General features: G+C 59.8%; 2 protein-coding genes across 4 annotated transcripts; one reads left to right on the forward strand and one right to left on the reverse strand.

Annotated features, from left to right (window-relative positions):
- Positions 1-311: 311 nt before the first annotated feature.
- TARBP2 (TARBP2 subunit of RISC loading complex) lies at positions 312-9,890 on the forward strand. 2 transcript variants are annotated; one of them, XM_084609897.1, is made up of 9 exons: positions 312-472; positions 1,139-1,308; positions 2,134-2,239; positions 2,813-2,896; positions 4,219-4,291; positions 6,522-6,639; positions 7,090-7,217; positions 7,982-8,174; positions 8,623-9,890. In XM_084609897.1, exons 1-9 carry the CDS (start codon positions 420-422, stop codon positions 8,778-8,780), a joined length of 1,083 nt encoding a protein of 360 aa, XP_084466023.1. In that variant the 5' UTR covers positions 312-419; the 3' UTR covers positions 8,781-9,890. The 2 variants fall into 2 exon arrangements, with proteins under 2 accessions (XP_084466023.1, XP_084466022.1); XM_084609896.1 differs by lacking the exon at positions 312-472 and adding an exon at positions 715-737.
- A 507-nt stretch (positions 9,891-10,397) lies between these two features.
- Positions 10,398-15,146, reverse strand: NPFF (neuropeptide FF-amide peptide precursor). Of its 2 annotated transcripts, none has more exons than XM_084609921.1 (3): positions 14,980-15,146; positions 12,332-12,456; positions 10,398-10,620 (listed from the first exon to the last, which is right to left on the reverse strand). In XM_084609921.1, the coding sequence occupies exons 1-3, from the start codon at positions 15,118-15,120 to the stop codon at positions 10,500-10,502; spliced, it is 387 nt and encodes a 128-aa protein (XP_084466047.1). In that variant the 5' UTR covers positions 15,121-15,146; the 3' UTR covers positions 10,398-10,499. The 2 variants fall into 2 exon arrangements, with proteins under 2 accessions (XP_084466047.1, XP_084466046.1); XM_084609920.1 differs by having other exon boundaries at positions 12,332-12,459.
- Between the last annotated feature and the right edge of the window lie 206 nt (positions 15,147-15,352).

Consider the following 15,352-nt stretch of genomic DNA (forward strand, 5'->3'; position numbering starts at 1 on the left):
GCAGCTGAGCGCCCGGCGGTGGATTGTGGGTAATATAGTCCTCCTGCGCCGGCCTACAGGGCTCAGAGACGGGAGCTCAATGTCCCAGGATGCATCGGGGCTATCAGGGTGCGTCTCACGGGTTTGTGGGTAATGTAGTCTTCCCTGCCCACATGGCTCAAAGAGGGGGCGTGGTGCTGACTCCATGTCCCAGGATGCATCGGGGCAGAGCCGCGCTGCGCGGGGGGCGTTGTGGGTAATGTAGTCCCCCTGCCGCTGGGCCAGGGACGAGGGGCCTGGTAAGGACTCCATGTTCCAGGGATCCCTGGGCGGCGCGGGCGGCCTCCCCCAGCCATTGTCGGTGGCGGCGCTCGCTGGCCGGAGAGGGGCTCCCAGCCAGGGCTGCAGGCACGGTGGCTCCGGTGGGGCAGGAGGAGGGAATGAGTGAGGAGGAGGAGGCCTGTGGGACCAAGAAGAGTGGCGGGTTCCCTAGGTAACGGGGCGGCTCAGGGGCGGCCCCGCCCACCGCTCCCCCCAAACTGGGCGCTGGGGGGGGCGGATCCTGGGGGAAGCCCCTCCCACTGCCCCCCCTCACTGGGGTGTCACTGCACCCCTGGGAGGTGGGGGCGGGTCCTGGGGGGCAGCTCCTCCCATCACCACCCCAATGGGGGCGGGGTGGGGACGTGCTCCCATTGGCCCCCCGCCCCGCTGGGTACAGGGGTGGGAGATCATGGGAGAGAGCCAGCTGCTGCCACGGGGTACTGGGGTGTCCTCAGACAGGCGTAGAGGAGCATCCAGGGGTGGGGGACGGCTTCTCACACTGAGCCCCACCACCCAACTGGGCACTGAGGGGATTTTCACTGGGGGCATCACGAGGGGTAGCTGATCCCACTGACCCCTCCTACTGGGGGACCAGGGAGACTGCCATGGGGTGAGGGGGTAGCTGCTCTCATTACAGCCCTCCGCCTTTACTGGGGGACTCTTTCACAGGATCAGTGGGGTGCTCTGGTGTGGGAGGGGGAGCTTCTCCCACTGCTTCTTTCCCCACAACTCCCCCTTCCGGCTCTGGGAATAGCCCTGGGTGTTTAAGGCCCTGGGGCAAGCCCTGATCTGTGGTGGTTTCTGAGCCTGTGTCCCTGTGTTGTGTCCCCTGCCCCAGTATAGAGCAAATGCTTGCCTCCAATCCCGGAAAGACCCCGATCAGCCTTCTCCAGGAGTATGGGACAAGAATAGGCAAGACGCCCGTGTATGATCTACTCAAAGCCGAGGGACAAGCGCATCAGCCCAACTTCACCTTCCGCGTGACTGTCGGGGACATTAGCTGCACTGGTCAGTTACCCGTGGGGGAGGCGGGTAAATATGGCTCCCAAACAAGGGAAACCTTGGCATTGCCACCCACTTGAGGGGCCTGATCTTGAGCTGCCTCCTGCTGACTGATCGCGTCTCTGCATTAAAGGTGTCACTCGTGCTTGGAGCCAGGGAGCTGTGGATCAGGACTCTTGAGTTCGAATCTGGGTTCCTTTATAGAGTGCTTTGAGCCCTGTGGGTGGACGTGCTTTGTAAGAGCTAGGTGGTGGCGCTATAGTGAGCGGAGGGGGAATGGGTGAGGTGGCTTTGGCCAGAATTCTCCCCGGAGTAGGGGGTGGTGACTAAGATTTTCTGAGGGGGATGGGAGTCATCATCCTGGTGTATGGGGCCCATTCAGGCTGGGGGTGGAACTCGGAGCTTCTTGTTTCCCAATCTGAACCATGCCTAGGGCATCCTTGGCGGGAGGATCCCAGGGCCTTGAGGTCTTGGGTTCAAGTTCAGCTATTAGCACTTAAGGTCTTGTTTGGTAGCCTCTGGGTGGAGGGAGATGGCTGGGTCGCAGCCCAGCTCCTAGTGGCACAGGCGCCTCCACCATAGAAACAACCCTCCTGATTCTTGGCACTTGCCAGCCCCCCATGGGCCACTTTTCAAGGCAGAATGGGCCATGGAGACAGAGTTCCTTGCCCTGCTGCTGTCCCTGCTTGGGGGCTAGAGGCCGTCAGCTTTGGGAGCTGCTGATCTATCACCAGCACAGAGAGCAACTGAGTGACACAGCTGGGAATAGAACCCAGGACTCCTGACTCCCAGCCCCCCACTGCTCTAACTGCTAGACACCCTGCTTTCCAGGTCAAGGCCCAAGCAAGAAGGCAGCCAAGCACAAGGCAGCAGAGGTGGCCCTAAAGCTCCTGAAAGGGGGAAATATGCTGGAGCCAGCAGCATCGGAGGAATCCAGGTGAGGGGTGGCAGAGGGGGGACCTGGGCCTTTACTTAATTTGCTTCTCAACTTCTTTGATCCTTTACCTGCAGACTCGCATCCAGACCCAAACCCGCCCTCTACTCCCCACTCCAGTCCTGTCAGAGTAGAGAGATTTGGGGGTACGTGTGGGAAGAGTTGGGGATGGAGAATCTCAGCTGAGGAAATGGCCCCCAGCTGGTGCAGCCTATGGGCTAGAGCACTGGACTGGGAGTCAGGAGATTTGCGTTCTACTCCTGGCACTGCCACTGGCCTGCTGGGTAACCTTAGGCAAGTCACTTCCCTGTTCTTTGCCTCAGTTTCCCTAGCTGTAAAATGTAGATAATGGTACTGATCTTCTTTGTAAAGTGCCTTGAGATCAGTGGATGAAAGGCACTACATTTGAGCTGGGTGGTGGTATTATTCGTTATTAAAACATCCCTAGTCCCCGCGGTCCCTTTCCTGCCCCCAAGTGGCACCACACCCAAGCGTTTAGAGGTAGGAAGAGCTGGTTCTTGTTGCGCTCGGAGGCGCAAAGCCTGCTTTAATGTTTGTCACCTTTTATTTTCAAAGCTCTCCTTTCTCCCTAGAGCCCCTTTCTCAGCTCAGCACCGCAGCGGCCCCCGCAGCACCCATCTTGCCTGCTGCCTCTCCCAGGTAAAAGGGAAAGTCACAGGGAGGGGCTCTGGGCCAAGGTCACCCAGTGTGATCTTGGGACACTTTGTTTTGTATTGGTGGGGTGCTCAATTTAAAGACACCTCAAAGGGGATTGGTTTTCAGAGTCTGGTGGGGACTCCGTATCCCAGTATGCATTGGGGCAGGAGGGGTTGTGGCTAATGTAGTCCTCCTGCCCATTTGGCCTGTAGGTAGAGGCCTGGTGAGGACTCTGTATCACAGGATTCATTGGGGCAGTAGAGCGCTTTGCAAGGGGTTGTGGGCAATGTAGTCCCCCTGCCTGACTGGCCCATAGACTGGTGCCGAGTGGGAACTCAGGTATCAGGGCCCTATCAGCAGTACTGCCAATCTGCATGCTATTTGGTATTTATTCTTAAAGCCCCAGCTCCTGGAGTCATGTTATTTCACAGGGAATCTCAGCTTCCATTAAAAAACTGGTTAAGTGTCTTGCCCTGGGGGTTGCCTAGAAAAGCTGCAAAAGGTTTAGTAACCACCAGGTAAATGTAAGAACCCAACAGTGATTATTGTTTAAAAATCACCTGATTCTTAAGCCAGTCCCTGGTTTTTGAGCCCTCAGGGGTGGCCATGGTACATTCAGGGTCCCAAGCTGGGTACGCAAAAATCACTCAAATCCACGCTGGGGGCTGTGCTTGGGAAACCTCTGGCCTGGTGAGCTCAGAGGCACATACGTCTCACCCGCACCTTTCATCCCCAAATGTCTTGAGTATTGGGTTGTGTCGCCCATCTCTGCAATGCAGCCGTCTCTGGGGCAGAGCATGGCGGGTGTCTTACAGCAATACAACTACAGTTTAGGGCAGGGAGTGAAGAAGGATCCTGTTGGTAATTGAAAGTGCCGGGGGTATTTGGGGCGCTGGAATGGAATTGCCGAAATGGGGATTCGTGCCCCAACTCTTGTGAAAAGAGCCAGGGGGACTCGCGTGACCCCCAGTGTGTAGGACCTCGCTGTTACGGCTCAACTAAACAGCACCGCCTCTGGCACTGCCTGCTAGCACCGGGCTGGAGGTCTGGAGTCAGCGCTGACTCAGAGGGGAGAGTGTCCCCTCCTGATTCCCCCATTGTACTCCCTGCAGCACAGCGCCCCCTAGCATCCTACTGGAGCATTGCAGCCAGTGCCTTCCACTGAGTCACCCATCCCAGTTCCATTGGGTGTCTCCTGCCAGTGGCTCCCCACCCCCTCCCGCAAGCCCCTGGCACCTCCAGCAGACTCCCTGGCCAAGGGCTGTAGGCAGCAGCCCAGACAGCCAGCTCAGCCCCCTTCACTGGTGCCCTTGTGTCTTACTCAGAAGCTCACCGATGGAGGTGAAGTCGCCCGTCTCGCCCCAGCAGTCGGAGTGTAACCCTGTGGGGGCGCTGCAGGTAGGTGCCGTCGGGGCACTTTTCCCCGTGGCGCAAGGGCCTCTGCTCGCTTTGGGGAGTGGGAGTGCCCCAGGTAAGCCTGGGCTGGCTGGACTGGGGACGAAGCTATTGAAGCAAAAGGCTTCATGACCCTCGAGTACCAGAGACCCTGGGTGGCCAGATGGGGCAGAGTAGCTGGTTTGAATCCTGGAACGGGTTGGTTGGGCCCAAATCCTGACAGCTGCTTGATGGCTCCTGGGTGGATCTGAGCCTTTGCCATCTCCATTAGCAGCTTCAGCAGACAGGGGCCCTCTCGCGGGTGGTTCGGGGTGGGCTTGGGCTGCCTGGGCTGTCCCCAACCCTGTGGTCACGGGACTCTGGAGCTGTCCAGCTGGCCCCTTTCAGCAGCACTCAGATCCCGGGCTTATCACTGGAAGAACCAAACCGCAGCTGGTGTGCCCAGTCCCATGTGTCTCGCCTGTGGCTGTCGGGTTCCCTCAGTCCCTCAAGAGTGGGGGTGTTGAGGGGTGAGTCTCACAGCACCTGCTGCACCATGTGAGGACCCCTTTGGGTTCCTAACCCTCTTGGGACCTCTGCCCAGATGGGCTGTCCCCATCCACAGACACTGGGCAGCCCAGGCGCTGTTGGGCAAACTCCCCACCCTCCCCTTGAGTTTCCCCTGGGTTGGGCTCTCGGTTTCCATGGCTTCTGCTGAGCCAGTCTGCGAGCAGGTAGGTTGCCATGGTGACTTAGGGATGGACGTGCTAGAGCACTGGACTGTGACTCTGGAGACCTGGATTCTCTTCCTGGCTCTGCTACTGATCTCAGCCAAATCACATCCCCGCTCCATGTCGGAGTTTCCCCTCCTTTGTCTGTCTGCGGCAGGGGCTGTCTCACCTGGTGTCTGTGCAGCACAATGAGACTGATCTCAGCTGAGACCTCTAGGCATGACCATGATAAAAACAACGAAACTAGGGCTGTCAGTTAATTGCAGTTAGCTCAAGCGATTAGCTCAAAACAAATTAACTTGATTAAAACAATTAATTGTGATTAAGCGCACTGTTTAACAATAATAGAATACCAATTTAAATTTATTATAACTACTTTGGGATGTTTTTCTATGTTTTCAAATATCTTGATTTCAGTTACAAGAGAGAATACAAAGTGTCCAGTGCTCACTATCTATTACTATTTTTGATTATAAATATTTGTATTGCAAAAGAGAGAAACAAAAGAAATAATATTTTTCATTTCAACGCATATGAGTGCTTTAGTGCAATCTCTTTATCATGAAAGTGCAACTTACAAATGTAGAATTATTTGGTTTTTTACACAATTGCACACAAAAACAAAACAATGTACAACTTTAGCGCCTATAAGTCCATTCAGTCCTACTTCTTGTTCAGCCAATCGCTCAGACAGACAAATTTGGTTACATTTACAGGAGATAATGCTGCCTGCTGTTTGTTCACAATGTCACCTGAAAGTGAGAACAGGCATTTGCATGGCATTGTTGTAGCTGGCATTGCAAGTTATTTACGTGCCAGATGCGCTAAACATTCGTATGCCTCTTCATGCTTCAACTTGTAGATTTGCACTTTTTTTTTTTACAGTGCAAATATTTGTAATAAAAAATAATATAAAGCGAGCAGTGTGTACTTTGTATTTGTGTTGAAATTGAAATCAATATGTTTCAAAAGATAGAAAAAATAACATGCAAAAATATTTATAATAAAGTTAAATTGGTATTCTATTATTAACACTGCGATTTAAAACTACAATTGATCACAATTCATTTTTTATCTCACGATTAATCACCATCTTTTAAATCTTGCAATTAATTGTGATTAATTTTTTTTAATCGTTTGACAGCCCTAAATGAGACCCAAACGTCACATGGGCCACTAAGTGACAGTCTGGGGGGAGGGGGTTGGGGGGAGGTTGGTCTGCACTGACCATGCCTGGATTCAGACTTGCCCCAGCCAGTTACCCCCTCCTCCAGTCCCTGGTGTTTAATGGTAGTAGCTTGGCCAGGGTATCTGGGTAGGAATTTATCTGCAAGGGGCATCGGGGACTGCCCTATCCTGGGTGTTTGCTGCCAGTCTGGGGGCCTCTCCACCCAGGTCCCTGGAACCAGCCTTGCTGTTGCTCACACCACCAGCTGTGTCTGGGGTCAGGCGGTCCCCCACTCCCCTACCTGAGGAGGATCCTGCCAAGGCTCTCATGATGCCCCGTTGTCACCCTCCCCAAGGAGCTGGTGGTCCAGAAGGGCTGGAGGCTGCCAGAATACACCGTCACCCAGGAATCGGGGCCTGCCCACCGAAAGGAATTCACCATGACTTGCCGGGTTGAGAGGTTCATCGAAATAGGTAACTGCCGGCCATGTACTGAGGCGACATGGGTGATGGGAGCATCTCCACCTCCCATGGGGAGAAGAGGGTCCCGGGGAGGGTGGGGATTACAGGGGTGTTCAGATTAATTCCAGCGAAAACATGGTGCCCCTAAAGTGGGTGAGTGAATCCAGCATTCAAAGGTGGAGCCAGGGAGGGGCTGGGCAGGGTCCTGACTCGCAGTCCCAGCCCTGGGCTTTCCCCACCCCAGCTCTGCCTGTGCCCCTCAATCCTAACCTCTTGAAGGCACACCCCCATTGGTGATCTTTCCCTATCAGACAAGGCCCTAGGGGACTCTTTAGTGCAGCCAGAGGGCTCCTCTTCTAGCCCTTCCCTGTGCTGCGCAGGAGTTAACCCCCTGTTCCCCAGAGGGCAAGCGGTGCCCATGCCGGGCTTTGGGCATCAGCGATGACAGCGCTCCCCCTGCAGGGAGCGGCACCTCCAAGAAGCTGGCCAAGCGCAACGCGGCAGCCAAGATGCTGGTGCGAATCCACAATGTGCCCATGGACCAGCGGGAGGGCAGCGAGGCCGAGGTGGAGGAGGACCAGTTCTCCATCGTGAGTGCGGGCGAGGGCGGGACCGGCATGCTGCTTGGAGATGGGGCCCTCACCTTCTGATGGAGGAGGTGTGTCCTTAGGGACTACAACTCCCAGCATGCAGTGCTCTGTGTGCTACTAAGAGACAATGGGGTCTCACCCTTTGATGGAGAGGTGTGTCCATAGAAACTACAACTACCAGCCCGCAGTGCTCCATATTGCTTGGAGGCAATAGCGGGCATGTGTCTGGGCTTCTAGCAGGGGAGTGTGTGGCCCATGGAGACTATAAGCTGCCCAACAGATTGCATGCTGGGAGCTGGAGGCAGTGGGACCGTAATGGAGGGTGTGGCCCATAGAGACTCCACCTCCCAGCACGCAATGCATCATGCTGCTTAGAGACAAAGGAGCCCAGTAGGATTGTGGGGGCAACCTATGGAGGTTACAAGGCCCAGCCTGCCCCTTCGAGCTGAGCGGCTGGGCTCAAAGTAGTGGCTCGTCCACCCTACGGCATAGCTGTGCCAGTGGGACCCATAGTGTAGACGCAGCCTCCTGCACCGGAAGTGGGGGTTCCTCTGTGGGTTAGGAGGGCAGGGCTGTGCCTGCGTCAGGGCTAGGTGGGCAGGGCTGTGCCCACGTCAGAGCGTCCCTTTTCCCACCCCCGGGCAGTGCAGCTCTACAGATCTGCCTTGTAAGCAGAGGCCAGGCCTAGACGTGCTCCCCCAACACTTTGCCCCTCGGCCACTGCTGGGTTGGGCCCCCAGCTGATGCTCTCTCCCCCGCTCCAGACCGTGGGGAACAAGCTGGACAGCCTGAAGGGCCGGCTCTCGGGCTGCACCTGGGACTCACTGCGCAACTCGGCCGGCGAGAAGATCCTCCATCTCAAGAGCCACCCGCTGGAGGCGCTCAACGCCGGCTTCTGCAGCCTCCTGCAGGAGCTCTCCGAGGAGCAGAGCTTCGACATCAGCTACCTGGACATCGGTAAGGGGCAGAGACCCCACCTGGCCCCCGCCGCCCGCCAGGCGCCTTGCCCCCACGGGAATGCTCCACCATGCCGTTGAGGGCCGGCACTGTCCCTCCTGTGGGGCGAGGGTTCCCCAGCACTGTGCCATATGCTGGGGGCTCCTCGGGCCGGCCGTGGGGAGCAGGGGCAGCGACCTCCAGAGTCTGTTACTGCTGACGCCAGCCTTGGCGGGAAAAGCGCCCTCCCCCATGCCCCAAACAGGGGCCGAGCACCCTGCCCCCCAACCTCAGGGCCTCGCCCATCACCCTCTGCCCCTTCCTCTCCCCTGGGCCTGAGCATCCTGCCCCCCCCCCTTCCCGGGGCTCAGCAGCCCCCCCCAAGCACACCTTGTTGTGCTCACACCCACGTCCCCCCAGGGCTCAGCCTGCAGCGCCCCCGGCCGTGACGCCCCATCTCTCCCTGCAGACGAGATGAGCCTGAGCGGCCTGTACCAGTGCCTGGTGGAGCTGTCCACGCAGCCGACCACGGTGTGCCACGGCTCAGCCGCCTCCCGCGCTGCTGCCCGCACCGCCGCTGCCCGCAACGCCCTGCAGTACCTCAAGATCATGGCGGGAGGCAAATGAGGAGGTGCCCGGGCCCAGCAGAGCCTCTGGGGCCGTGGACGCTCAGCCAGGTGGGTGCCTGGAGCCATGCCGGCACATGCCTCCCGAGGCCAGGGCTGGGGCAGACACCGGTTGGACCCACACGCAGCCCCATGGCCAGGGCGGGGCGTCCTGCTTCCCCTGATTTGTGAGGGGCAGGACCTGGAGCCCCCCGGAGAGACGCCAGCCCTGCCCCAGCAGCCTCCACCAGGCCTGAGTGGGCTCTGAACGCAGGGACGCACTGGGCTCTCAGGGGCAGGGCCCACTTGCTCCGACACCCCCACCACACGTGGGGGCACAGAGGGCCAGTGTAGCAGCTCACCCTAGCAGGAGATCGCTCCTGATCCAAGCGCTGCCCACTCCAGGGAGTCCCCCTCCCCCAGCCAAGCCCAGCGCTTTCCACTGCACTGTTGGGGGGCTAATGCTGCCCCACGGCTGTTCCAACCTGCCCCCCCAGCTGCTGTCCTGCTCCAGCCGCACAGAGCAAAAGTTCTTATTGGCCATAGGGAGGGTCAGCGCCCTCCTACCCCCGTCGCTACATCCCCAGACTCGTCAGCAGCCTCTGACTGTGCCCCCTGACCTGGGCGGGGCTGGAACCCCCCCTCCCCCCCGGGAGTTGCTCCCCCACACCCTCGCTGTCAGCAGCCGAAGCACCATCCTAGGGACTGGGTCCCGAGCAGATTTGGAGTATGGAGCTGCCCCGGGCTGCCAGGAGCAAGAGCCGCCCCCCAGGGGTCTGTGCTGGAGCCGCCCCTGTGGGACTGGAGCGGGGGGGCGGGGTAGATTTTTATTGTTGTTTAAAGGCGAGACACAAGGTTTTTAAGACCAAATTCAGGTGCAGCCAGCCCCTGCCATGGGCCCAAGGACCTTGCTGCAGGATCAAATCCCCTCTGGGAGGGGCAGCTGCCCTCGCGTCTCCTGTCCTGATCGGCGTCCGTGCCGTGCCGGGGGAGTCGCCAAGCCCCATGGCCAGGGGGCCAGTGCTGGAACCCATGGGTCGATTGTGGGGGGGACTGTCCCGGAACCCGCCCTGGGGGCAGCAAGTGCCGGAGGAGATGGGAAATAAACTGGATGGTGGGGTTTTCTCCAAAATGTTGATGTGTTTCCTTTTGGGGAGATGGGATGGGGCCAGCTGAGTCTTCGGCTGGGTGGGTGCAATCGGGCGCTGGGGCCAGTCTGAGGCCCAGTAGTGGGGTGGGGGGAGCCGAGTGGAGCCAAGGCACCCGGCTGCCCATCGTGAGGTGGGGGCACTGGTTTGGCCGGGGCAGCTTGGCCTATCCTGGCGCTGAGATGGGCCCACCTGGGCCCTTCCCTCCCTGGCTTGTAGGATCTTCCCTCGCCCCCCGCTTGTGGCTGTGGTGGAGGCAGTGGGATCTAGCGCGCACGGGGCAGAGACCAGTGGCCCCCGGCCTCTCCCTTTCCAGCTCAGCCCATTTGACTGGAGCCAGGGGAGAACTCAGAACCGCTCCCTCCCTGCTTCAGATTGTGTCACGGCGAGGGTGCTGCCCCCTGGGTGTGGGCTGCCCCCAGAGGCGAAGGGCGGTACTGTGCCGCGGGCACATTGACCACATATCCCCCAGCTGTGACGCTCACGTTTTATTATCGTCGCCAGAGCCACGGTCACCCCAGCCCAGTCTGCTCACGGGTGGGGGGGGCTTTGATCCGGGCCGGCGGGTGCTGGAGCCGAGCAGCCCCTCGGAGTCACTTCTTCCCGAAGCGCTGGGGCACGGCCATGCTCCAGAACTGGGGGGCCATGGAGTCCCAGCCGCGCTGGCTGAGCCGGCGCTCGCTGCCCCAGCTCCCCTGGGTCTCGCGGCCAAACCTGCAGGGAGACAGATGAAGCCCTTGGCTGCTGAAGTGCCTTTGGCCCAACCCATGGCCCAAGCTTGGCTGGTGCCCCCTATTCCTGTACCGCCGGGTCCATCAAACCAGGTAAGGGCCAGTGGGCTGCACCCACTGGTGCCAGGGCCAGCCTGACGTCCTGGCATCCCCGCTGGCCTCGGGCTGTCTCCACCCACGTAGCCCCTTCACCAGGCTGCTGGAGGTACAGCCATGCTTAGACTGGGCTGCCAGGTGCTGCTGCGGCCCAAGCTGGTCCCGCCAGCTGGACTCTGGGGCTTGTCACCTAAGGGGGGCATGGCAGCCGCTGGGGTGGAACCGGTGCTCTGAGGCACTTCAGAGGATCCTCTCTTGGTGCCTGGCTGGTGGGTCTTACTCACATGCTCTGGGGTGAACCAGGGGTCAGATTGGGGGCTAGAAAGAATCCCCCCCGCCCCCAGGTCAAATCAGCAGGGACCTTGCGGGGGGGTCCCCCTCCCCTGCAGCGTGAGGTACAGGTCGCCTGCTGGGATCATGCGGGCACGTCTCTGCTACTCAATCCCCTGCTGTGGCAGGGGCCTCTGGCATCTGGGCTCACAACAGCGTCAGCGCCTTGAGCCTGTCTGCTTTGGTCTAACCTAAGTCCTGGGCTCGACGCGGGGAACTGTAGGGGCCTCTGGCAAGAGGTCCAGTTGGATGAGCTGATGGTCCCTGCTGGCTTCGGACTCTGTGACCTGTAGCAGGCTCCTTTACGCCAGTACACCCGCATTCACACGAGGTGGTACTGGGCTAACTGGCTACAGTATCCCCGCGCCAGCCCTATCCCAGTACCTGCCCTGTGTGAACTAGGCCGGCACTGCCAGTCACCTAACTCGAGGGCCCAGACTCGAGTGCAGACCCACCAGCCCAGCCCCTCGGCCCGGCAGCTGGCTGGGGAGCAGGGCACGGCCTGGTAGGAGGATGTCTGGCTTAGTGGCGAGAGTTCTGGATTGGGACTCAGGACGCCTTGACCTCATGTGACTGACCCACTTTGGGAGGCGCTGCCGAGATCCGCGCTGGGGTCTGTAGCTAGGAGCAGCTGCAGGGGCTGGGGAGGGGGCCCTAGGCCAACTCTGTGCCTCTAAACGACTGCTAGCTGGCCATATGCCACAGGCTGCCTCTGGTGCCAAGTGGGGTAGGTTTAACTCGTGCTAACCACGGTTTGTCCTGCCCTGGTGTAGATGGACCCTGAGGAGAGGGTGCCCCCTAGTGGCGTGTCTGGGGACCAAGGAGTTACAATGCCGGTTAGCTCAATTCCCTTTAGCCCCCAAACCCGAGTTCTGTGTTGGCACCACATCCCCCAGGCCCTTGGGACTGTATTTGAGCCCAGGTGGTTACATGGGTCTAACCCCTGGTGTGGATGCCTCTTCCAGTAGCAAAAGGGCTTTCTCCATTTAGTGTGTGGCCCTGGGGAAGGGGCTTGAGCTAACCGGGATCCAGTCCCGTGTATGAGGGTCGGGAGGGGGTCAGGGGCAGGTATACTGGTAAAATGAGCACTCACCCTCCGTCCCCTTACAAAAGGGCGGGGGTGGGGGGGGGCTTCTAGCCAAGCAGTGAGCAAGGCTGATGCTGCTTCGTGTTGGAGAGTCAAGGGATATTAACTCCAGGCTGCTGCAGAGAGCAGCAGGGGGGGAGTTATTGGGGTGTGGGTGGGCCCCAGTGCCCCCCTTCCTTACCTTTGGGGCTGGAACAGGAAGGAGGGGCTGCGGCCGGGTCGCTGCAGGGCGAAGAGCAGGGAGCGAAGCAGGGTGCTCGGCAGGCGCTCAGCGGAGAGGGACCGAGGGGCGCGATCCTCACTCTCCTGCTGCAAGGGGTGGGGACAGGATGTGGTTACACAGCCCCCTGTCTGCAGAGGGGTCCCAGCGCGTTGGGGGGGGGAATTTGGCCCAGGGATGGTGTTTAGGCTGGGTCTGGGCCCCCAGCTCGGCTGGCCCCAGGGGCCAGTGCCACCATATTAAACTGCTGCAGGTGAGCCGAAACGGGGGGCAGGCATGAGCAAGGTGGTTCTGGGGTTTGCTCTTGGCCAACCCGTATATATCCAATCCCCCCCACCCTGCGGTGTAGTGGGGCAAACAGCCAAGTGCCCCTGCCCGTTAACAGCTGCCCCAACCCTACACACTCGGGGCAGCACCGTCTGGATATCAAACCCCCCAAGAGGCAGCCAGGCAGGGTACCCGCACCCCCCCCCCCCGTCAGACTCTCCCATCAAGGGATCAAGCCTCCCCCTGCCAGCCATTAGGCCAAACTCTTCACCCTGCTGGAGTCCCTGAGTCCAGCCTGCCAGCAGAGGGCCCCATGCTGCAAACTGCGGCCCCAGAGCCGAACAACCCCAGAGATCTGGGGAGGAGGTGGGTTGACTGCAGGGGGTTAAACGAGGACGTTCACGGGCAGCCTGGGCCATCCTCAGGCCCTGCAAGAATTCGCACTGGGTGCCTGTTGCTCCTGGTTGCAGAAGGGCAATGTTCACGCACCCACCTCAGCCTTTTAACCAGAAGGAACCCAAGCTGTCCCGTAGTGTGTACAGCCCGGGCTGGTGCTGCCCGCGCCGGGAGGCAGCTGCCTCTGGGGTGGAGCACAGCAGCCGTGTTTAACCATGCATTACAGGCGGACAGGGATGGCAAACTCCTTTTCCTGCTGGGGATGCAGGGAGGCAGTGGGGAATTGCCTGGGTGGACGTGGGCCTGGACAGCAGGGCTTACGCCCTGGTTCCCCGGGATCCAACACCAGGTGCCCTTTAACGGGCACCTCCGACCCCGCTGCCAGACCCATGGGGAACAACAGATGTGCTTGAATGAGCATCACAGAGGTGCTGTCTTCTGTCCCCCCCAGAACTAACCTGGGTCCAGCATGGACTACCAGGGGACGCTCCAGCTACTCAGCCGCTCTCTAAACTCAGTCATGGTTAGCACATGGAGCCAGGAAACCTGGGTTCCATTCCCAGCACTGCCACAGGCCTGCTGGGTGACCCTGGAAGTTCCTGCCCCGTGATGTGCCTCAGTTTCCCCTTCTGTAAAAAGGGGGTGATGTGGAAGGATAATTCCTTGGGCCCCCAGGTTCTCAGAGGGGCCCCCTTGTGGGCTGCTCTAGCTCCATTTGCGGGGAGGGAACAGCCTGAGATTCTTTCACGTCCCACCCCCCAGGTCGGTGGCCTCTTTTGACATCATTGGCCTTAAGGTTGGCAGCTGGGATTTGCCACCGAATCCCAGGGGAGCCCATCCCCCGATTCCTCTAGCATCCAAGTGCCCAAATCCTTAGGCACCCCGCCTGAACCGCGAGGAGCCAGCAGACAGCGGGAAGCTCGTGTCTCTCCTCTCCATCTGCCAGAACCTTCCTGTTTCCCAGGGAAAAGGCTCAGCCCATCAGCATGGGGGACCCCAGGAGGGGTCCAGAGCCTACCAGATCCCTGTGGCTCTGCTGGGGCACTGCTTGGCTGGGGATGGGGTACCCCCCAGTGTCTCAGATCCGCCAGCAGCTCAAAGGCCTTGGGACAGACAGACAGACATCATGTTCCCACAGCACTGGGTGCGGCTCCAGCCCCACTGGGGGAGGATACCCCAGAGCCCAGCAGCCAGGAATGGGGATCACTGTGGATGGGTCGGGGTTTTCTCTGTGCAGGTGAGGGCAGAGGCTTATTGATGCTGGGGCAAGGCGGTGGGGGTGTATGTGTGACAGCATCCTAGCTGTCCCCGTGCGAAGCCCTGGTTTTAACATACTGTGTCCAGTGATCTGCCACCAACGCCGCTGGCCAGGAGGGGCTGAGCTGGTGCGAGGCACCTGTCGCACCCACGTGGTCCGTTGACATCAGTGGGTGGCACTGAGTGGCCCACGGATCAGAGCAGAGACCGCGTGAGGCACCACCAGGAACAAGAGCCCAGCACTCAGCCACTCCCGTTTGCAAGGCTGGGGTGGGGGTGGGGGTGGGGGATGCTCCATGACTCAAAGAGGGGAGCAGGGAGCCTCTGCCTATCCATTGCATCTTTCCCACCAGCAACTCAGAGCCCTTTCATTAATTCAGCCTCATGAGGTAGGTCGGGCTCGTTAACAGATGGGGAAACTGAGTCACAGAGGGGGCCAGGGATGTGGTTCTTCTCAAGGTTACAGCAAGCCCATAATAGACCCCAGACATCCAGGCTCCTAGCTCATTGCTCTAACCACTGACCAACGCTCCCTCCCAGCGTTGGAAAGGGAACCCAGGAGTCCTGGGTCCCGTTTCTGTCCACTGGCCTGGACCCAGTGAGGGAGCGACAATCTGCTGTGTGCACCCAAGAGCCGTGGTCCCTGCCTACCCAGCCCACTGCCACCTCCCTGGGCAGCGCCCGCTCACCAGAAAGTCGGAGAGTCTCTCTAGGTAGCCGTTGGGCTCGTCCGCCAGGGTCTCCTTGGACACGCTCCCTCCTTCCAGGCACTGGCCCGTCGGCGCGGTGCCCGAGAGCAGGGCCAGCAGCAGCGCCAGGCGCACATCCATGGCTGCGGTATGATCCCTAGCCCCGCTCCCTCCTTGCGCTGTGTGAACACCTTCCCCCGCTGCGGCTCTTATATCCCCCCAAACCCGGAGCCCAGCTCAACGCACGGACTGGGCTCTGTGAGTGGGATTGATGGGGGAGCCTCACCAGTCATTTGTAAGGCGGGGGCTTGGGGACCAGAGCTGCAGAACTGATTGCCACGCTGGGCCCAGAGAGGAGCCGGCGGCCCCAGGA

Source organism: Lepidochelys olivacea (genome assembly GCF_965140295.1).
Source record: "Lepidochelys olivacea isolate rLepOli2 genome assembly, chromosome: 20".
Lineage (NCBI taxonomy): Eukaryota > Metazoa > Chordata > Testudines > Cheloniidae > Lepidochelys > Lepidochelys olivacea.